Genomic DNA, 23,869 nt, shown 5'->3' with positions numbered 1-23,869 from the left:
GCAAAGACCCTATATCCAAACAAGGTCACATTCACAGGTATTGGGGTTAGAACTTGAACAATATCTTTGAGGCACAATTCAACCCACAACAGCACTTACTTCTATTCTAAGAGAGAGAAAAAAAAAATCAAGTTTGATTCCCATGTATCTTTTGTTTCCATGACATGCTGCAGCACAAAAACCATGCTGCAGAAACTAAGCATATCCAAGTTTGACCTGAATAACTGAACTGTATTTCTAGGTGAAGTTTTGAAAAGGCTTCCCAAAATTCTGAGGTGGATCCCTAGTTTCATCACATATGTAACCAAGAGATATGACTGATTTAAAAGATACCTACCAGCTCCAAATTTAAAATTGCAAGGCAAAAATCCAAAATGTGACTAACATAAAAGCCCTCAGGCGTGTAATTAAATTATCCCAATGCCATTTTTAGTTCAATATCAAGATTGAGGGACCTTCCCTGGTGGTCCAGTGGTGAAGACTCCACACTCCCAATGCAGGGGGCCCAGGTTCGATCCCTGGTCGGCAAACTATGATCCCACATACCGCAACTAAGCCCGCATGCCAGAACTTCTGAGCCCGTGCGCTCTAGTTGCCTGTGTGCTGCAACTAGAGAAGACTGCAAGCCGCATCTAGAGAGCCCGTGCACTGCAAGGAAGACCCAAAACAGACTTAATTAATTTAAACAATATTCCTTAAAAAAAAAAAAAAGACTGAGTCTGTTATGTGGAGGCATCAAAATGAATTTGTCTTGCTTGGAGTCTGTATGCATGAATATACACTCAAACATACCTAGTGCAATTTCAATGTTTTATAGACCAGCAGAATTTATGTCTTATAGCAATCCAGTATCCAAAAACCTACAGGTTGAGGTGGAAAAAGTCTATTAACCAGAACCAGATTAAGACTTTGATACTAAAGAGACTAGGGACCCAACCCATAAGTCACTCCAAATAGTATCAACACTAGACCATAAATAAGCATAACAAGACACAAAATTCTGATTTTTCCCCTACTTTATTTCAAGTTCTCCCTTTTTTTTTTTTTTTGGCGGTACACGGGCCTCTCACTGTTGTGGCCTCTCCCATTGCGGAGCACAAGCTCCGGACGCGCAGGCTCAGCGGCCATGGCTCACGGGCCCAGCCACTCCACGGCATGTGGGATCCTTCCGGACCGGGGCACGAACCCGTGTCCCCTGCATCGGCAGGCGGACTCTCAACCACTGCGCCACCAGGGAAGCCCCAAGTTCTCCCTTTTTTAAACATAATTTTTGTGTGCTCATACTTTGCTAGTGCTGAGACATGGTCAACGTCCCTCTTGGGTGGTCCAGCAATGGGACTTCCACCTCAAGCCTCACTGCATCCCAGGCCGCTATGAGACATTACAGGAGGTTCCCAAAGGGGAGAATGGCCAGCTTCACACCACCCTTCTCTCACCCCCTTCCACTGGATTCCTTAGCAGTGTCCCTGGCTGCAGGCTTCAGTGTTTTCCAAGCCAAGGATGGCTCAGCAGCTAATCTGGGAACAAGGAAGCCAGGACCAGCAGGCAACAAGGGGCACACTGATCCAAGGATGCCACAACCAAGAGGCATGAATTTTGCTTATAACTTCTCATTTTAACACAGCTCAATAGGCTATGTTTAGATAATCTCACTGTATGAGTCCATGTTACACTTAGGTTAGACCTCGGGACAATGAGCAGCAACAGGCCTCCACTGTTAAGAGGAGGCAACCGGCACCAGTCACTTGTCTTCCTCTCCCCTCTCCCTGCATCTTGCATTCTCTTAAACATGACAGTGTAGCAAGAATAGGACTTTTAAGTCAGATGATCCCAAACCAATTATTTTTACAATGTTAAGTGCAAGTGATATATCTGAACGGACTTTATGAATCAGAAAACTTCCGCAACAGCAGACGACCGTGGAACACAGACAACCCAAATTGAAGGTCACTTTTTTCCAGCTCTTTTATTCCTTTAACATCTCAACAAAAGAAGATTCCCCAAAGCTTAAAAAAACCTTTGAAAAATATAATTTCATATTATTTACATAACATATGAGTACAGGTCCCAATATCATACAAACATTGTTGTTAGAGATACAGTGGGAAGGCATGATGTAACTCACTGCCTCTTGGATGGCTAGGGTAACAGACATGTTTTCATTTTCCAACTACCTTTGTCACTTATTATCCTGATGCATAAACTATTAGGCACCTGAGAGGTTGGAAGACTTCTGAACATGAACTTCAGTACCTTCTATTTTGATCTTATTTATTATTTTCAAAATTTACTTCATTTTAAATCTCTTTACAAGTTTACTTCATCCACAACTAAGCTACCTTTATAGTCACTATCTGAAACAATCAAATATTAACCACATGTACTGTTAATGTGTGCACAGATCTAAAAGTCAAACAAACAACTGTGCAGCCAAGTTGTACAGGATGTGTATTTAAACCCAGGAAATTCTCTAGGGCTTTGTGAGCAATCTACATTCTATTAAAGTGACAACTCTTCAGTTTCCATGCTCTAGACTGTTTTTTGTTTTACGTATCAAAAAATGACTGACAATAATTGGAATAATTGCTACTTATAAATTAATCAAGAAACCTAAGATAAAAAAATCTAGGGGCTTCCCTGGTGGCGCAGTGGTTGGGAGTCCGCCTGCCGGTGCAGGGGACACGGGTTTGTGCCCTGGTCCGGGAGGATCCCACATGCCGTGGAGCGGCTGGGCCCGTGGGCCATGGCCGCTGGGCCTGCGTGTCCGGAGCCTGTGCTCCGCAACGGGAGAGGCCACAGCAGTGAGAGGCCCGCGTACCGCCAAAAAAAAAAAAAAAAAAAAAAATCTAAATTATAGTTTTACTTGTATTTAAAAATACACTGGAAATTCTGCATATGCCCATGATCAAGCTTATTTTCAATGCATATTACTTAAATTTTGATGACATGGTTTGTTCTGACAAGTCCTTTTTCAAGCTGAACACCAAAAAAGGAAACTCCCGTAGATTTCCACTGGCCCTGCCGCCGATGATGTACATTGCTTCCTTGCTAATGATGATGGATGACTTTCATCTGCCTTTTATCACCTGAACAGTTTTCCGACCATAATGATAATAACTGTAAGCTGATGCAGCTGTGGTAAAAGCTGTAAGACACCTTTTATGGAAGGAAAGAAATAAAATTTAGTCTAAACTCTTAAAAAATGCTAACTATAAGAATCATAAAGAATACATTTAAAAGAGTTGTTTCAAAGTAAAAAAGCCTCTGTTGGTGTAATTATTTTTTAACAAGAATTTAAATATACTGCGTTTCTTTAAGACTTCATTTGAATCAGTAATGTCAAACAGAATTAATCTAATCAGTCTGAAAAAAATAATAATAGCAATTGTCATTTTTTTACCCAGACATTATTCTAGGTTGTTTTATTTTCACAGCAACTTCATCTTACAGAGGAAACAGTGCCCCAGAGAGCCTGCTCAGGGCCACAGAACTATGAGTCTGGCTTGGTTCCAACTCTAGAGCCCTTGTGCTCCTCCCACTGTTCCACGCTGCTTAGAGTGTTAGTTTTAGAAGCTATTTCTTACAGATCTTGGGAATTCTAATATCTGAGTCATTTTAAATAAAATTCATCTTTCTTTATTGATATTTCCTTAAAATTAAGGAGAATCAGATTAATCAGATTCTCTTTGAAATGACACGAGTGACACTTAGGGCTTGCTGAGTGCTTGCAGCCAACACATTCCTTTTTGGTGCACACATGTGCTTCTGTTTCCACCAGGTGAGGTGTAGGCTCATCAAGACTCTGTTTGATCCCAAAACTGTTTATGCCAGTTTGATATCCTAAATTCACACATAATGAAACATACAGGTAGGAAGAGTCACTATTTCTGAGAACTAAGCTGAAGGCTTTGGAAAGGCTTGATATCATGGCGAGTTGCTAAAAATTACTGTCAAAGTAAGTAGACAATGTAATTGTTAAAATACTAGAGAAAATGGTAAAAATCTAGAAAGTTTCTATACTCTGCTTCATAAATGTCTTACATTCTTGTATCACTTTAAAAGAAGCAGAACATGAAAATCAGAGAGGTTGTATTATGGATGCAGTTTTTTGCAAGAAAGAAAAAAATCCCACTGATGAGCCTATAATCAAAGAAAAGGCATTGGGCCTTTATCAGAAGACGTAGGACAAATCAGAATGAATTGTACGATTATATATTTTAGAAAATAAAATGTCTAGCGTGTGTATCATTTTTAAAGCTTTTTAGCTTAAATGACTTTAGTTAACCAACTATTTTCTGGCTCAGACTGCATCAAGAAATGTTTTAATTATCGAGTTAAAAGTAGAGTCAAAATACAGTGCTTTAGTATCAGTGTGGCATAAAGTATGAATGTGACACATTTTCAAGGCTATACATAACCTTAATAAAGCTCAAACTCCTTTCTCCGAGTTTCTCTCCCACTCCGCCCCCTTCACTAGGCTGGGTGCACTTTCCCCTTATCCACTCTCCTGCACGTCTGACTTTGCTCAGGGTCTGCCCCTCAGCAGAATGGCCTCCCCTCAGTCTCTCTCCACCTAGACCTCATGGCTCAAATGCCACTTCTTCCCTGAAGCTTTCCCTCTTCTTCCTACCTAGAAGTATTTTTCTCTCCTCCAAAGTATTTTTCTCTCCTCCTGTCTCATCCCTTCTAACTTGCATGAAACCCCCTATAACTTCTATATCCTACACTTGATAGTGAGCTTCTTAAAAATGGTATCCATCGAAAAATACAGCCCACAGCTTTACCCAGTGCTTAATAAACATGATTAAGAACCAAGTAATTCTAGGATTGTCACAATAAGCCATTTTGCTGACATTCTCAGAGAGTAAGTCTAAGTTGAGCTCACCACAGGATCTGAAGATAAATGCTGTCAGCATAATTGAAAACCGGAGCTGCCAAAGAAGCTGCCACCAAGATTAACTGGACTGCTGTGTTAACCTAAAAATAAGAAGTCATAAATGAACAGCGCCAACCCAATCATGTTTCAAGCTCACGAGAGAAAGGCATAACCCATCACAGTGTAACACAACAGACCCTCAGCATGCTTGATGTTGTAATATCCCTGCCAAAGAAGCTGGCATTCACACAAAAGGCTAAACTTCACTAACGGGCCCATCTGTCTCCACAGCTGCCCTATATAGTGAGGGGAAGAGCAACTATCAGAAAACACCACTATCTTGAATTTCCATAGCAATTCAATAATGTTGCAAAGTTCTTTGCCTTTCTCAGTTGCCTCTTAAAACAGCCCTGTGAATATGGAAATAATGAAGCTATTCTTCACAGGTAAAAAGGTAATGAGTTAAATGACTTGCCTGTAGTCATAGCAGGTTACAGATCCAAACCCAGAACCCAGATTTCCCGGTACTCCGTTCAATGCTCCTTTCACTTGCCTACCACCTGTCAAACCTATGAGGTTAGAAAATTGAAATGCACTGATCTCCATGAGAGAGGCTCTAAGTTCAGAAATGAGTAGGTTTCCCTACCCTAAAAGACAGCGTGGTGGAGAAAAGGAAGACAGCAAAACCACTGGAGACTCCCTGTACTCATTGAGAGAAGCATTCTGGGGAAGCGGGTGATGTATGAATCCGTGGGTGATGTGTCTAGAGAAGCAACTATGTTCTCTCATCCATTCTGCAGCCAAATTACAAGGATTCCACTCCGTTTTAAAAGTAAGTAATAAAAATTGTCTGGAGAACTCCCTGCAAGCCCAAGGAATTGAGGCATTTGTCCCTGGTACCTCTTTAAGCCACCTTCTGTACAGTGCTATACTCCAATTACTGTACTTGATACATATGTAAGTCACAAAAATAAATAGGTAAAATAAATAGATAGATAGATAAATAAATAAGTAAATAACGCATATTTATAGGTAAAAATTTACCCCAGGGAGTCTCTGGGGTGAATTTAAGAGTAATCATCCCGCTGTCCCAAAGATGATCAGCATCCCTAACCTGTTAAACCTCTGTCACAAGGCATGGAGCAAAAGAATAATTACAGCAAACTTACCAAGGCTACTAGTAAAACAAATGTGCCTTCAGAGGCATTAATAGTGTCCTCTCTGTGTGCAAAGACTGGCATACAGTTATTATCCTGAAGAGGGCTCAGGAAAACAGATGGACAACTAAGAGTAGGAGTTGTTTATTAGTGAATAAAACTTTCTCCTATCCCTTTCCATGTTAACAATCTATCTTGAAAATGAAAGGACCTTGTTATATGGTTTTCACTACAGGGAGGGGTGGGTAGTGAAACCAGAAAGGAGTTTTCATACTCTTTGTGTCAATATGCAGTTATATTTCCATTTTCTCCACCTCCCCTAAGTGGTGGCCCTAATACCTCATTTGGAGACTTAAATTCTTACACCATCAACACAGAACACAACATATATACTAAAGATCCAGAAAGCCTGGAGGACAAAAGAACTGCATTAATGACCCCACTCTCTATTCTCTATGGTCAGTGCATTCAAATGTGTCTCATTTTCAGCTGCTCCAGACTGAGGTTTATAGTCATCATAATAAAAATCCTCAACGGTTTTTAACTTAAAAGGATGCTGGGTGTCTCTTACCTTGCTGATGAAGGTTGGCTTTAACCTAGCAGTGGCATAACAAGGATTGAAATACTTAGAAAGTGTTCTCTGGCAGAGGAGAAAAAAAAATAATAATAAAGTTTATTCATCATTCAAGTTTAAAATAAATATTTTGTTATTATATGTAACAGTTACTGACTTATGAGTAACAGTTATTATATGTAACAGTTACACGCCTGGCTATATGCTAGATAAACTCTTTATCTGCATCTTCTTTTATTATACTATACGAGCAACATCTACATTCTTCATAAATCACCTACAGTTTACTGAAAATACGATTTTTTAAATTTATAGATTTCTCAATTTCTATAAATTACTAACACAATAACTATCATAAAGTCTGCTTAACTATGTCGTTCTACTAAATAGACTCAACAAATCTCCCTCATCACTATTTTCTTTATAGGCTAAAAAGAACCAAGATGAATAAAATACTGCCATTTTCACTGGACTGGGAATCAAAAGATGAGGTTGTTATGCTCATGAGGTGGTTATAAGCTATGCTATGCTTATGTGCTCAAATATTTACAGAACCAATGAACAAATGTGCAAACAAACCACTCCATGCTCATAAAACTGTGATTTTAAAAACTAGTTCTAGATAATCCATAGTAGAAGCTAAATTAGACAGGGAAGGGTGCTTAGTTATATAAAACACTCCTAACAGAGATTGCTGCTAGGGATGGGGCTAGCTGGCCTGAGTTTTATGGACTATCAACTAAAACAATTTTGACTTATAACAAAAACATCCTCTTAAAAAACTGATTATTCATATGTTCACTGAACAGCTACCATAATGGGTGATTCAAATAGCAAGATGACAGTTATGTCTGTTTTCTTTAAATTCCTAGTAAATGGACTGAATACATAATTGTCATAAATTATTCCCATAAAGTGAAATTCAGTACACCATAGTGATTTTTTTCTTTTGCCTTAAGTTACAAGTAATACTAAAAGAACATTTTTTTGAAACAAACTCACCGGTGTTGGAAGAGTTCGATATCTGACATAAAAAACAGCAGCAATCAACATTACATCTCTTGAAATTATCATATAAGTAAGTGGAACTGAAAACCAAATATAAAATAATTTTGATTAGGATTTTGAAAATTATTAAGACATTATACATACAATGAAGCCTTACCATAAACTGGTGTTTCACCTAAGCAAAAATTTTAAAATAAACACTTATTGATGCCTGTTTAGGGTCCTTACAGTGAACCACTGATTTTTATATTCTTTTTTAATCTGCCTTCAAAACAAGGTGAAAGACAGACTATGGCTTTTAAAGTCACATTTCAGAATGTTGATCCTCTCACCCCTTTCTGTATTTTTTTTCCTTGCATACGTTTTTAAATTGCAGTTATCAGTGTCAGCTCTACTCAGCCCTTTGTTACTTCCCAGCTTTGTAAATTTAGAAAAAAAGATCACCAAGCTCACTATAATTACATGGAATGAGATGGTAAAAAGGTTAGAAAGGATGCCGGGACTCAAGGCATTCTTTTTTTTTTTTTTTAATAAATTTATTTATTTTTGGCTGCGTTGGGTCTTCGTTGCTCACGCGGGCTTTCTCTAGTTGCGGCGAGCAGGGGGCTACTCTTTGTTGTGGTGCACAGGCTTCTCACTGCAGTGGATTCTCTTGTTGTGGAGCACGGGCTCTAGGCACGTGGGCTCGGTAGTTGTGGCTCGCTGGCTCTAGAGCACAGGCTCAGTAGTTGTGGCACATGGGCTTAGTTGCTCCGTGGCACGTGGGATCTCCTGGGACCAGGGCTCAAACCCGTGTCCCCTGCATTGGCAGGTGGATTCTTAGCCACTGTGCCACCAGGGAAGTCCCAACTCAAGCCCTTCTGACTTTCAAGAACTCTGACGGCTTGCTTCTGCATTCTAGATTATTTTATGAACAGTAAAATTTGCTATGTGTACCACTTGTGGAGAACCAAAATATCTTCATTTTTGCCTGGCCAGTTCCTATCCAGGCAATTGCTATTTTTTCTTCTGCTCATTCATTCAATGAATTCTAGTTAAACATGAATTCAACTTGTTGATAGTTTTCTCATTATTCCTAAGATCCTACAGGACGGTCCCAGTGCCAGCAGAAGGACATTTTAAGTGGATACCCAAGGAACTCCTGCTCCCTTGTCGAATGAGAATGGGAGGGCAGAAGTCCTGTTTCATTTTACATCCTTCCATGTTGAAGGAAGTTTTAACCATGAATATATGTCATGTTATTAGAAAAAAATATTTTTTAAAAAGGAAAAAATCTTGAGGCTAACACTCAGTTCAAATTGTTTCAATTACTAAAATAAAAGAATCATGCACATCCCTTCTATAATACTTTCAAACAGCTCTTTGTGAATTACTTTTAAGGCTATACTTAGGGTCCTCTATTGGTTCAGAAACTTATGAAAAATCTCACTAATTAATTACAGATTTAAAATTTAAATCTCTGCTGGTTGTGGCTGTGATGTAAGTGTTGATCCCTGGCCTAGTACTCAATGACAAGACGATTCCAAAGAGAGAATGCTTATCCACTCAAGTCATGGCATTTGGAGCACAAAGACAACTCGGCTGTATGAACCAAGTAACAGAACAAGGCAGTCATGATTTTTAGGAGGGTTTTTGTGCCTGTAAACCAAACTTTTCTATAGTAATAATCAGCTGGCAAAATCAAATAACAATCAGATTTATTTTTAAATCAGATTTTAAAATGCAGCAAACTCATGTGAACTATATACAGTAAACACTACTAGAGGAAAATAAACACCTGTTATTGTAGTTCATCACCACAGGGGAAAAAGAATATAATTTAATTCTAAATAAGGTTTCTGCAGAAGAACAGATGAGGCAATTCAATACACTGCAAAGCCTTGGGCTCTAGTTCTATTAACTACTAAAATTACCATTTATTGGGCATCTGGTGCCATTTAAGTATTTTATACATATTATGTCATTTAATCTACATATCAACTCCATGATATGTGAACCATCATTACCCCATTTTACAAATATTGAAAACAAGCCTCAGGCAGATTATAAAACCTGGCCAAGGTCACCAGTTAGTCAGTACTACTGCAGAATGCATCTCTGGGCTCAGTTTACCATCTGTTAACAGTCTGGTGGAAGACAGGACTGTTTACAAAATCCAGTGTTCCCCAAACTGACTACTCATCACAGAATCACCTCGTGAAAGCTTCATAAAAGCAAAGGTGAATGCTCCCTGGGGGTTCACAAGCACAGCCAGACTGGGACCAGGCTGCACCAGGTGATCTCTAAAGCCTCTGCTAACTGAGAGCCTGTATACATAGAGGCTCTTACTGTGATTTGGGGGGCAATTTTGTCCAGTTCCCTGGCTTTTGAACCTTCTAACTGTTCCTGCCTTCTCTCCTGGCCCTCCTTTCCCTTTTCTTCCAGGGCTAAAGCAGCTTTCCTTTGTCTATTAGAGTATGATAGTGTGTTAGGGAGGTGTAAAATGTGTCAGGGAGTGCTCCAAGGTTTTCCTCTCTATTTGCTAACTCTGTCTGAAATACAGTTTCTGCAACAAAGAAGTATATCATGGGCAAATGTATTAAGTGTTAAAGGGAAATAATAAAATCAAGTCACTTTTACATAGTAGAAGTGATCACTATCAATAGCATACATTATTGCATTGAAAATAATAAAGTTAACACACAGCCATAGTCACTTGTTATATATTTTTTACGGCTGTTTTCACACTACAATAGCAGACTTGAGTAGTTACAACAAAGACCACGTGGCCCATGAAGTCGGAAATATTTACCATTCTGGCCTTTACAGAAAAAGTCTGCCAACCCTTGTTCTACATGTTAATCTCTAAACCAGGACCTCTGCAGTCTCTAAGGAGCAAATGGAGAGCTCTTACCTACAGAATAGACCTAAAAGGTACTGAGAATTCAGGGCCATGCTGGTCTCTCACTGCCTGTTCACCCTAGAGGGTAGTATACCACCCAACAAATTCCACCAATGCCCAGGGAGCACCCAGTTAAACATTTATGAAGTAAGCAGCCGAGGATCACCAGACAATTTAGCAAAGTCTCCATCATGAAAGAGAGACCAAAACAAACAGAAAAAAAAAAAAAAAAAAAGAAGAAGAAAAGAAATAGATACAATATAGGGGTTTAAAACCACCCCCCCAACACACACACAAAAACAGATAGACAGATGTCCTGAAATGATGATACTCACCTATGAAGTAAGAAAAAGACATTTTTTAAATATTTATTTTGTTTGTTTGTTTTTGTTTTGTTTTTTTTTGTTTTGCGGTACGCGGGCCTCTCACTGTTGTGGCCTCTCCCGTTGCGGAGCACAGGCTCCGGACGCGCAGGCTCAGTGGCCATGGCTCACAGGCCCAGCCGCTCCGCGGCATGTGGGATCCTCCCGGACCGGGGCACAAACCCGTGTCCCCTGCATCAGCAGGCGGACTCTCAATCACTGTGCCACCAGGGAAGCCCTATTTATTTTATTTATTTATTTTTTGGCTGTGTTGGGTCGTCACTGCTGTGCGCGGGCTTTCTCTAGTTACGGCGAGCAGAGGCTACTCTTCGTTGCAGTGTGCAGGCTTCTCATTGCAGTGGATTCTCTTGTTGTGGAGCATGGACTCTAGGCGCACAGGCTTCAGTAGTTGTGGCTTGTAGGCTCTTGAGCGCAGGCTCAGTAGCTGTGGTGCACAGGCTTAGTTGCTCCGCGGCATGTGGGATCTTCCCAGGCCAGGGCTCGAACCCGTGTCCCTTGCATTGGCGGGCAGATTCTTAACCACTGCACCACCAGGGAAGCCCCTTGTTTTGTTTTGTTTTGTTTTTCAGTACGCGGGCCTCTCACTGCTGTGGCTTCTCCTGTTGCGGAGCACAGGCTCTGGACGCGCAGGCTCAGCGGCCATGGCTCACGGGCCCAGCCGCTCCGCGGCATGCGGGATCTTCCCGGACCGGGGCACGAACCCGTGTCCCCTGCATCGTCAGGCGGACTCTCAACCACTGCGCCACCAGGGAAGCCCTCCCTTGTTTTGTTTTTAAAGAACATACAGAACAAGAACTCTTTATTTCCTCTTGGAAATTAAAAATGATAGCAATAAAAATGTCAATCGAAGGACTTCCTTGGCAATCCAGTGGTTAAGATTGCACACTTCCACTACAGGGATTGAGGGTTCAATCCCTGGTCAGGGAACTAAGATCCCTCATGCCATGTGGCACAGCCAAAAACCAATTTTTTTAATTAAATAAATAAATTAACTAAAATGTCAGTAGAAGGGGTAAATGACAAAGTTGGGGAAATCTCCCAGAGAGAGAACAAAAAGGGTTTCCAGTAAGAAAAGAACCTAGGGAAAAATGTTCAGAACTGATGGGTAGGTTTTCAGACTGAAGGGGCCTTCTTAGTACCCAGCACAATGGAAGAAAGATTTACTACAAAGTCTAGTAGGATCTAGAACATGTAACATTGTAAAATTTCAGACCTATAGGTAAATGAAAAGATCCTCAGGTTCAGCTCCATTAATATCTGAGTAGGTAATAATTATCCTGCTAAGACAATTAAAGAAGAACATTAAACAAAAAAATCTTGAAAGTGAAAAGCTTGTAAGATGCTAAGAAAGTATCAGAATAAGAACTCAGGAAAATAAGCCTAGGCACTCAAAGCCACTCAAAGCCACTGTCCCTGACCCAAGGGAAGTAAGCCGCAAAGCTGAATAGGGGTTTTGGCAGCCTTAAAGGGCGGCGGTGGGGGGGTGGGGACAGTAGTCAAAGCCCAGAGCCCTCAGGTTGGTCAGTGACAAACCACCTCCTAGCTTTAAGCTGGGATCTAAACAACTATTCCCACAGGGTTGGGAGAGGAGATGGCCCTAGGCAAACTAAGCCTTAAAAAAGAATGTCTTATCATCTGGTCATCTAGGTGGTCCCAGACAGTTAGCATGCCTAGATACCTGGCAGAACTGAACAAAAAATTTCCTCTTGAGAATGATGCCATCATCCTACACATCAAGATATTCCTCCAAATTATTTTTTAAATATTAGTACAGTGTCTAAACAGTCAAAAATAACCAAAGACATAAGATACCATGAGTAAGAATCAATAGAAACAGACACATGAAAGAGACCCTCAAAAGATATTTCAGAATTATCAGTGTTTATAAAACAACTAAAGCTTACTATGTTCAAAGGGATATAAAAATCAAGATTGAAAATTTCAGCAGGGAACTGCAAACTATAAAAGATGATTTACTAAGTTTGAAGAAGAATGAAATAGAAATTTTATAACTAAAAAATATAATAGAAGACTTAAATGAATTTGGCACAGCTGAAGAGAGAATTAGTGAAATGAAAGAGCAAGCTTCATTAGTAATCACCTAGAATGGAGTGCAGAAAGATAAAATGAGGTATCATGCAGAAAAGAGGCTGAGACACTTAAAGGATACAGTGAAATCTAACAGAGGTATACTGCAGTCCCAAAAGAAGGAGAAACACAAACAACAATACCTGAAGATTGTGGCTCAGAATTTTCTAGAACTGATTAAAGATATCAATCCACAGGTTAAAAAGCCCAACAAATCACGAGCAGGATAAATAAAAAAGAAAATCACACCAAATATTGTGAAACTATGGAAAACCAAAGACAGAGGAAATCTTAAAAGCAGACAGAGTAAAAGTACCTTTGAAAAAGAAACGGGTTAACAATTTCTTATTACCAACAATGGAAGTGAGTAGACAATTGCATGGTACTTTTTTTTTTTTTTTTTTTTTTTTTCTTTTTGCGGTATGCGGGCCTCTCACTGTTGTGGCCTCTCCCGTTGCGGAGCACAGGCTCCGGATGCGCAGGCCCAGCGGCCATGGCTCACGGGCCCAGCCGCTCCGCGGCACATGGGATCCTCCCAGACCGGGGCACGAACCCGTATCCCCTGCATCGGCAGGCGGACTCTCAACCACTGCGCCACCAGGGAGGCCCTGCATGGTACTTTAAATGTACTGAAAGGAAATTAACTACCAGCCCAGAATTCTATACCCAACAAAAATATCCTTCAAGAATAAAAGCAAAATCAGGGCTTCCCTGGTGGCGCAGTGGTTGAGAGTCTGCCTGCCGATGCAGGGGACACGGGTTCGTGCCCCAGCCTGGGAAGATCCCACATGCCGCGAAACGTCTGGGCCCGTGAGCCATGGCTGCTGAGCCTGCGCGTCCGGAGCCTGTGCTCCGCAATGGGAGAGGCCACAAGAGTGAGAGGCCCGCGTACCGCAAAAAAAAAAAAAAAAAAAAAAAGAGAATTCGCTTGCAGGGGAATTCAGGGGACACGGGTTCGAGTCCTGATCAGGGAAGATCCCACATGCCGTGGAGCAACTAAGCCCATGCGCCACAACTACTGAGCCTGCGCTCTAGAGCTCGTGCCCCACAGCAAGAGAAACCACCACAATGAGAAGCCCCCACACCGCAAGGAAGAGTAGCCCCCGCTTGCCTCAACTAGAGAAAGCCCGCGCACAGCAACAAAGACCCAACACAGCCAAAAATAAAAATAAATAAATAAATTTATTTTTTTTTAAAAAAGCCTAAAGGTAGAGGAGAAAAAGAATCTCTAGATTGGGAGACTATACTAGGCTGAAATGCCACTAAACTTCTTCCTATCAAATGTCAGTAATAACATGGTATTGAAGGACCAAGTACCAGCTTCTTTGTTCTCAGATTCTAACTCTTGGAAATAAACAGTTTAATCTGAACCAAAGGATTAAAAACTGAGAAACACAGCTGAAGTAGAAAATGAACAACCAAAAAAGCGCATACAAAATACAAAAGGTCATAAAATTTTGTTACAAAGAGTATTCAGGGGCTTCCCTGGTGGTGCAGTGGTTGAGAATCCACCTGCCAATGCAGGGGACATGGGTTCCAGCCCTGGTCTGGGAAGATCCCACATGCCGTGGAGCAACTAAGCCCGTGCACCACCACTACTGAGCCTGCACTCTAGAGCCCACGAGCCACAACTACTGAAGCCCATGTACCTAGAGCCCGTGCTCCCAACAAGAGAAGTCACCGCAATGAGAAGCCCGCACACCACAACAAAGAGTAGCCCCCGCTCACCACAACTAGAGAAAGCCCACGCGCAGCAACGAAGACCCAACGCAGCCAAAAATAATTAATTTAAAAAAAAAAGAGTATTCAGACAATGTACAAACTACGTGTATAATTTAAAATTGCGTAATACCATCTAAGTAATAATAATAACAATGTGAAATTTTATAGACATCTTTAGGATTTCAGAGCTCTCACTTATTAAATTGTACTTAATAAATAATAAGACTTAGGAAAACTTTAAATTGCTTTCAAAAGCTAGGCACTAAGAAAATAATAGTTTCAAAAGATTCTAGGATAATATGAATTAGCTCAATTTTTTTGAAATATTTGCTCAATTTTAATTTTAAACAATTTTACTAAGAAAACAATGCATTCTATAGTATATACAAGGTCATAAATTCTAAAGTAAAACAAATAGCTTGGCAAGCAAAACAGTTCAATAGTTTAAATTGAGGGGAACACTTTAAAGTTGAAAACATATTTTTGGAACAAAAATTATTTGTCTCTCAATCAAGAGAAATCCTAAGCTGACAAATGTGATTCTTCCCTGTACTATTTAAAAGTACGCATGACGCGTTCTTACCTGGAATAAGATCTGCATAGGTCAAGCTAACATATAAGATACTGATAAGTATTTTATCAGCAAGTGGATCAAGAGCACTTCCCAAAGCTGATTTTTGACTGGCCCAGTTTCGAGCAATAAATCCATCCAACTGAAAATAGAAGTTTTTTTTTTTTAAATCAATGTCATAATAGGTACAGAGTAGATATCTTGAAGGTTAAGAGATACCAGAATAACAGCTATACTTGCATAAAATGTAGATAAAACCTCTTCTGTCTCTTACCCCCAAACCTTCTGTTTTACTGGTATACACTTAGCTTTTAAATTACCAACTGGTCAGAAAATGATTTCACTTTTCTACAGAAAAAAAAAATTTCACTTTTCTTTCTCAAGGCCTTCAGCTATTTTGCAATGTTTTCACAATGCCCCTTTGTGGGATGAACCCAGACACAAATTTAGAGATGTAAAGAACCCAAATAAAACTCAAAGAAAGTAGGACTGACAGAGCATGGACTAGTCACCTCACCCCAACCCACCCCTCCCATCCCCGGCCCCTTGAGCCCTGGGCTATTTCACTACAGCCAAAATTGCTGCTTTTACTTGCAAGGACTACCGTCTAACTGCGAGATTTTCTAACTTCCATTCCTACCTACTTTTCTATAATATGACCCAACTCCCTATGTTTTAGCTGTTATTATTTTTATTTTATTCTATTTTAACTGTTATTATCAATATTTTTTATCTAGTGCCACTGTTAATTCCATGTCTGACTGTATTGCATGACCTGTATTTGAATACAAAACTCAGTCCTCTGTACCTGGCCTACTTAGAATTTTTGATATGAAAATTACTTATTCACTACTCTTGGAAACAAATTATATTTTAAAGCAGAGGTCGTACTTGGGTTATCAGGGGGCCAAAGAGGCCTGCAGGCTGGTTTTGTTTGACCTGTCCAGTGATTTTTTAACTATAAATTAGTTGCCAATATTTAAATATTCAAAGTCTTAACTCAAAAAATCCAGATCTCCAGGCTCACTTGAGAAATGGGAAGATCTGGCCACCCTGGGGCCACAAAATTGACTGAAACCAAGTACTGCCTATTTTCATTAAACGAGGCAGATATTTTCTGGCTTTCCAAGTCCCTACCCTGGCTTTTACTCATTTTATTTAACTTCAAACTTCAACAAATATTTGAATTTTCCAGTCCTAGTTCCAAGGAAACAGATCAAATTAATCTAGACATAATTTAACATGGTACATTTTAAAGTATAAATAAGTCCTCCATATCTCAAGTATTCCAATGACTTAGAGCAGTCGTACAGGACAATGGTTAAGAACTTACTCTTCGCAGCAGAGCATAAGTGGTTCAAGCACTGGCTCTCCCACTCACTTAATTGTGTGACTCTGGGCAAGTTATTTGGCCTAAGCCTCAGTTTCCTCATCTGTAAAACAGAGATAGTGCTACCTACCTCGCAGGGTGGGTTGTCTCAGTACATAATGTGATTAATACTTGTTTAGCACCCAGCGCTTAGTAAATCCTCAATAAAAGCAGTTACTAGCTATTACTACCTCAACTGAAAAAATCTATTTTCTTAAGTATACTATAGGTACCACTAACAGAAAGTGCCTAGAACTGGGAGTTGGGGCCTTGGAAGATTCAGGTGTCAGTTCAGTTTCTGATCTCAGGGAACTTAACCTCCCATTTTTTCACCATCATCACCCTCTTGTCCTCATCGTTCCTCTACCCACACTGGATTCCAAGGTCATCAACATCATCTCTTCTTTGTAAACCTCTATAACTCCCTACTCCACTCTCCCTCAACCCTGCTTAAATACAACTATCATGTACTCCAGGCCTGCACCCAAGCAGCTGAACACTGATCAAGAAAAACACATAAATGGGCTGATTGATCTCACTTTTTCATGACCACACATCTCCTGTGGGCACTCAATACTGCCTGGCAAACCTACACCTGCTTACTGTGCTTACCTTCTCTATTCATAGTCTGCTCATCCCTCCCAAAGCCTCTCTCTCTAGCTCATGACCATGTCTATATTTGCTCAAAAAACAGAAACAGATTGTCAGCCCTCCCTTGTATTCCCACCTCCAAACCCACCACCTACTAGCATCCATGCACATTCTCTCTGCAGTCCCTGATCCCAGGTCCTCTTACCTTCTGAGTTTTTCCCACCTCCCCTGCATCATCAATCTTTCTCTTCCTACCCAGTCATTTAATTAATTAGTTAATTAACAACAAAAATTTCCCCAGTATGTATCTCTTTATAAACTACCCTTCCTTGACTATCTCTCTATTCCCCTATGAAGCAAAACTTCCTCAATGTGACATCTATTGTCATCACCACCTCATGTATGCTCGCCAACCCATTTTGACTGCCCCACCCTCTAGAGACTGTACTCATAAAAGTCACCAATGAATTCTACACTCGTAGCTTACTTGACCCCAACACAATTGAAGCATTTTCTTCACTTAACATCTGGGACACCTTATTGCCCAATTTTCTTTCTTTCTCACCAGCTATTCCTTCTCAGTGTCCTTTTTTGGCTCCTTCTCCATTGCTCCATTATTGTTCTGTTCTCTGACCTCTTCTCTTCTTTTACCACAGCCTAGATGATTTCATCCAGACTTGACCATCTATATGATGATAACTCTTAAATCTATCTCTAACCATGATTTCCTCCAACTCAAAACTACTGTATTCAACTACCCAATGTTACCTCTATCTGAACAGGCATAACAACTCTTTTCCCACAAACCCTGTCCTACCCTGAGTGTTGACCATCACAGAAAATGTAAACCTCCATGTATCTGCTTGTTGAAAAGGAAAAAAAAAAAAGTAACAGCCTAGCACTCCTATTTAATTCCTTTCTCTCACCCCACATATCCAATCCATTAACATATCAACTCTGTCTTCAAAACATATTTCCCAACCCTCTTCCCTAGATTACTATAAGCCTCATAACCAGCCTCTCTGCTTCTATTCTTGCATTCCTGTAATCCATTTCCCATATACAACATTCCCCTACTTAAACCCTCCATGAGTACAGCCATCTGCCCAGCAGCCATTCTAGAGGCATCAAAACCTACATGAAGTAAATGTAATATGACGCCAGTTAACTCAGGTTTCCGTACACATTGTCTAACATATTTAGAAAAGTGTAAATGAGACCTCTTCCATTCGATGAATATTGCAATCTCATGTGGAAACTAAAAAAATCTACAAACCAAAAAAGAGCAAATCCAGTAACTGAAAAAGATCTTGCCTATTACGAAAAAAAAATTCCATTATCAATATAATGGCCTTTGACAGACTTGGAGACCATATTAATAAGGGGAGGGCTTCAGGCTTCACAAAAGAAGAGATTTTGAGAATGAGGAGAAGTTGTGACAAACAGGAGCTAAACTCGGGAAAAAGAGGTGGTAACCACTTCAAGAAACTGTATTTGATGCATATTTGGAAATGCCATATAACAATGCAAATGCCCTCATTATTTATCCTGCAGAATCTTCAGCTCATTTTGTATTGCTCAACAATGCTACTGGGCAGGTGTAATTTTGTTTCTATGAACCTCAAAGGGAATAGCTGATGTTACAAAGAAAGATGCTATGTGACTTTTATTAACAGAAAATTAGTTTCTCTTTATTCTCACTGAATACTGAGCAAAGCTTTTCAAACATACATCAGTTTAAAGAGGCACCAAATTGTTATTGCTTGTCTGGGTGCTCACTTGGATCTCAGACCAGCCTTATAAGAATATACAATTTATATACACAATGTCTATTTCTACATGCTTTTGTCCTGATTTAAAATCTTTCCTCTACCTTTTCCCCACTTCCTTCAACTGTGTTTTTGCAGGACATGTAGTTTTACAAGCCATTTCAAATCCTTTATGCAACAGGGTGGGTGATAAATACAAATAACGTCACATATGATGATGACTGGCCAGTCCACAAAAGCCTATATAACACATAGTGAGGCTTTCTGTTAGAAAATTATTTTCCAAGTTCTAATTGGAGACAACCTGAATAAATCTTTCCCTCCCTATAAACTGACACAGTGGTGTCAAGGTGCTCTTTTCTCCTTGGTCCATCTGCTGGGACAGTGGAAGAAGGAAGGATGTCTAATGCCCACGTAGGGCAGGGTCTTCTGGAAGGTGGTCAGAGGGGTGAAGAGAAGGAATCAAGGACCAAATCTGTGGGGTGCCTATGGCCTCCTGCCAGCATAAACCTGAGCAGAGATCTGGCCTCTGCAAGCTCCCTGGTCACAACAACTGGCCCACTGTTTCCCTCTCCACCAGTAAAACCAACTGTTGTTGCAGATCAGATATTTCTCTCTATTATGTAAGTAGGAAAAAAAGTCTCACAGCTTCTCTCCTTTATTTCTATCCCTAAAGCAAGTACTTGGCCCTTTGAGAATTTCTAAGGCTTTTTCTTTGATGAAGAAGTTAAAAACCGAGAGTAAAAAGCTCCTTCTCCCATGCCTCCCTACAACCTCCACTTCCTTCCTTAGATCATATAAAGAATAACAGAGTCCCACATAGATGTTAAAGACAAGCCTTTACACAAAGTACTAGGTGAAATTCATCTTGAGGATTTCCTCCCAAAGAAAAGCAGACTGAGGCTGTGCTATTTCAGTGTAGTAGAGACCCTGGGATTTAGAAGGGGAGCAAAACAGGGGGAGTGCCGGTACAACTTACCAAATCAGTTAGCCCAGCTAAGGCAAAAACTCCTAGTGCAATATTAAAATCTTCCTCAATAATCAAATAGCCCAAAACTGGGGCCAAGCCAATTCTCGTCATTGACAACATATTTGGGATTGTCCATGGGTTTTCATACTGAAACATAAAGACAACAAAATTTAAATACTATAAATTCATACTTTAAATAACTATATACATTGGAAAAATACACTCCATCACCTTAAAGGTTAGAAGCTAAATAAACCTTAAAATTAGTACTTTCAGTTTTAAAATCCATTCTGTTCTTTTTACACACATCTAAAACTGTTAAGAATGCAGAAGATGAAGATATGTCATATACCCAAACACAGACTAAAATGTTGGCTGTATACAGAGTAGGTTTTCTCACTAAAGAGAGAAGGAATAAACATGTATTGTCTATCATATAAGTCAAGCCTTTAATGTATTACTTCACCATCAGAATTCAAAACTAAAAACATACTGCTTTTAAAAGTGAAAATTCAACAACATTGTAAATCAACTATATTCAATAAAATTTTTTTAAAAGAATTACTTTCCCATTATACAAAATTTTTTTAAAAAGATCTTCAGGAAGGTCTTATACTTCAAGTAGACAAACGGTCTAGAAAGTGTCAGAAAAAAGCCGAATTATCAACCATGGGCATTTTGGCTAAAAAAACATTTATTGCAAATAACCTCTCCTCACTCCTCTACACATACCCATCAAAAGAATGCTAAATGCCATACACAGCGTTGGAGATACGAATGAAGAGGAAAAAAACATTTAATTCCATAACCTCATCACTAAACTGGAGAACTGCTAGAAGAAAATGGAACAAGGAAAAGGTATTGAGATACTTAGGAAATAAAGAGATTTTGTAAATTTGTTCAAAATAGCCACAGAAATGTAAAGATCCCCAACCAGAAGCTGAGGGCTTTCACAGCTCCCCTGTGGGGGCTTTATGATTCCTTGAAACTTCATTTGGAGCCAAGGTGTTTGAAGTTGGCACCAACAAAAGGGCACCTCGGCAGCTGCTCTGAAAACCATTCCTTCCTTGCCAAAGTCTGTTTCATGAGAGGGTATTTCAACTTTAAAAAGCCTCGGCCTAGTGGAACTAAGATACACTGCACAAAACAGGGTACAGAAATAATACAGAGAAAACGTCATTCCCTAAAGGCTGGATTTTTTTTCTCCACTGAGTCAAGACTGCCAGCTCTACCCCATGGGACTATCTCCTCACAAGATAACCCTACTTAACCTCTTTATTAATCAGTAACCTATTTGCCTGAACCTTAATTTTGATTTTTTTAAAAAGTGACAATTTCCACTTCTAAATACCTCTTTTAAAATACCTTCAACCATTCTGTAAGAAAAGCCAGTTCTCTAAAGATACTAAGTCTGTGTTTATAAACAGAACCCAGCAAGAAATGTTCACCTCAGTTTGAAGGAATAATGGAGTTATTGGGGCCCAGTGGCAGAATACTGTCACTAAAGCTACAGAAAAATTCCAATTCTCCAGGAAACAATCACCAAACAATCAGCACTCCAAACCTCTACTCAAGGACCCTCTGTTGAACTAATCCCCATTATATTAATTAAATGGAATCATCCTTGGAACATATTCCAAATTCAAGTTCAAAGGTCCAAGTGTTTCAGAGTCCAGAGAAAAAAGATAAGTCTGTTGACCATACTGCGATACAGAGTAAGTCAAATACTGATCCAGCATTACAGTGACTCATTGAGGGGGGTGGGGAGGTACAGTTCATGATTGAGAGAAAGGAAAACAAAGCAAAAGGTCAGAATACAGTGGCCCAAAACTAAACTCAGAGAGGCCCATGGGGAAAAATTAAAGACACAGTTGTAAACAGCCAGATCATTTCATTTGGTGAATTAATAAACCAGACTGAATGTTCTTGGAACAATGAAAGAGATTCCTTTTAGCTCCACATAAAATATTTCAGTTAAAATAAAATACCTCAATTTCTAATCATTAAATTCGTAAACGTTTCTAAATTAAAATTAAGAGATCTAATCTCAGATTACCCAACCAGATAACCTGTGGCATACTGGACCAACTACTGCCGTTCTGGGAAGGACTTCAACCAGGATATGGCAACCTCAAAGCATCCAGCATTCATTCAAACCCCAACATGCTCTAGCTATTAATGTAGCTGAGACCCCTGCCAGGATGTGGCCACCCCAACCCATGCTGTACAACTGATGAAAGCAGCACAGGGGCCCACTGAAGACATAACAATTGAAGATGTAATAATTGCATGAGTCTTGCTACATGACGTCAAAAGCTCTCCCACACTCATGCTCTCATGTCTTCTGTTTGGTCAGTATTTCAACAGGTAAGCAGACAAATATTTTCCTCCGTTACCTCAGGAAGAGAGATTTAATCTTTTTCTATAATTAAAGGTTAAAGGATCTTTTAATTACGATTTAAATTACTTAGCTATCCTTCATCCTACAATATGTAAAGTTACCAAAGGTCAAATGATAGTTAACCAAACCTGCACAAGCAAACAGAAAGGCCTGTATATCTTTCTGAAGACGCCCAGACACTTGCCCTAAACATTGGGGATTCGCTTCAAAAAATTTAAAATGGGCTTTTAATAAGACAGGTAAAGGCTATTTTTACCAATGCAATATCCAGAGGCGCGTCCAGCTACCAGTGCGGATAGACGGGAAGGAGAGGGTTCTAACTTGAACACCGAGACAGAAGGAGGATGCGGCTGGTACCCCTGACACTCACCCCGACCGAATGATCTGCCCATAACTTCTCTTCGGGGAACGCTTTAAAAGTTCTGAAACGGAAGCATCGGACCTCACCGGCCACGGCACGTTATTTACGTCCGGGACCGAGCCCCGCCGGAGCAGTCGACCCCGACCCAGAGTCGCCCCTCCGCCTTCTCCTCGGTACGTACCAGGCTGGCGGCGCTCGCCGGGCCCCACCGGCCGCCCCGGGCCTTGGTGGCGGCGTCCTCTTCCGCTGCGGGCCCGGGGGCTGCCTTCCCCGAGCCCGAGCAGTGGGCCCGCGGGCTGGCCCCAGGCAGCCGCAGGCCGAGCGCAGCCGGGCGCAGCCACCAGCGCTCCGCCAGGCACCCCAGGCAGCATGGCACTGGCGGCAACAAGGCCCCGCGGGCGCGCCCCTTGCCCGGCCGCGCTCCCGGCGCCCACACGGCTACGCGCAAGGCACCCCACGAGGTGCGCGCCACCCGCGAGGCCAGCATGGCCCTGCGGGCGAGCCGCGGGGACGCAGGCGGCGAGAGCTCAGCAGCCCGGGGCACCGGCGAGTAGCTTCCCCATCGAACCCCAGCAACACCGGAGAACCTCGACAGCCTCCATACTGGTTCTCAAGCCTCAGCACGTTCGGTTATACCAGTGGCCTGGGCCGCCAAGAACGGAAGCCGTCGCGACGCTTTTGCGACACCGTCGCCGCTGGCCTTCCCAGCGCCGGCGGCGGCGGCGGCGGCGGCGGGAGTCACGTGCCGTTAGGCCCAGTGGGCTGCCGGGTAGCGGTCCGGCGCGGCGCCGCAGTCTGCCTACAGGCGGGATCTGGGCTCCGTGGGGAGGCGAGGAGAGGAATGCGCAGGGCAGGACTACTGCGCGACCGCTGTGGCCGGGAGAGGGCGGGAGACATCTCGCCCCACTGCCGGAAACCCGAGGTGTGCGCGGCTCTGGGGCACAATCGCGAGAGTTTCACATATTTCTAAAATGTCTGATACAGAGGAAGTATTTAATGCCAGCTCTCTGTTCTTTTCCCTCTTTTGAGCGTTGCATATGCCCAAAAATATGGATGTTAGAAAATGTCAGTACTAGCAATTACTGATCGTTTACCTGAAAAAAGTGTTTACTGTAGCCAGGCTAGAGTGCATCGTCCCGTTTAATCTT

General features: G+C 41.1%; 1 protein-coding gene across 2 annotated transcripts in view; it reads right to left on the bottom strand.

Annotated features, from left to right (window-relative positions):
• CRLS1 (cardiolipin synthase 1) overlaps positions 1-23,574 on the bottom strand; it is a 29,486-nt gene extending 5,912 nt beyond the window's left edge. The window contains exons 1-7 of one of the 2 annotated variants that reach the window (XM_082645688.1): positions 22,903-23,562; positions 19,969-20,106; positions 15,273-15,402; positions 7,610-7,695; positions 6,605-6,673; positions 4,886-4,977; positions 1,950-3,156 (exon numbers count right to left, since the gene is read on the bottom strand). In XM_082645688.1, the coding sequence (XP_082501814.1) occupies positions 3,069-3,156; positions 4,886-4,977; positions 6,605-6,673; positions 7,610-7,695; positions 15,273-15,402; positions 19,969-20,106; positions 22,903-23,208 (909 nt within the window). In that variant the 5' untranslated portion in view covers positions 23,209-23,562 and the 3' untranslated portion in view covers positions 1,950-3,068. Of the gene's footprint in view, positions 1-1,949; positions 3,157-4,885; positions 4,978-6,604; positions 6,674-7,609; positions 7,696-15,272; positions 15,403-19,968; positions 20,107-22,902 lie in introns of those variants that run through there. The other variant, XM_082645687.1, reaches the window with a different exon arrangement.
• Positions 23,575-23,869: the final 295 nt, after the last annotated feature.

This window comes from Mesoplodon mirus (genome assembly GCF_964341445.2).
Source record: "Mesoplodon mirus genome assembly, chromosome: 15".
In the NCBI taxonomy this organism is placed as follows: Eukaryota; Metazoa; Chordata; class Mammalia; order Artiodactyla; family Ziphiidae; genus Mesoplodon; species Mesoplodon mirus.
The sequence above is the reverse complement of the archived record's forward strand: the minus strand, read 5'-3'. Positions and strand labels throughout refer to the sequence as shown.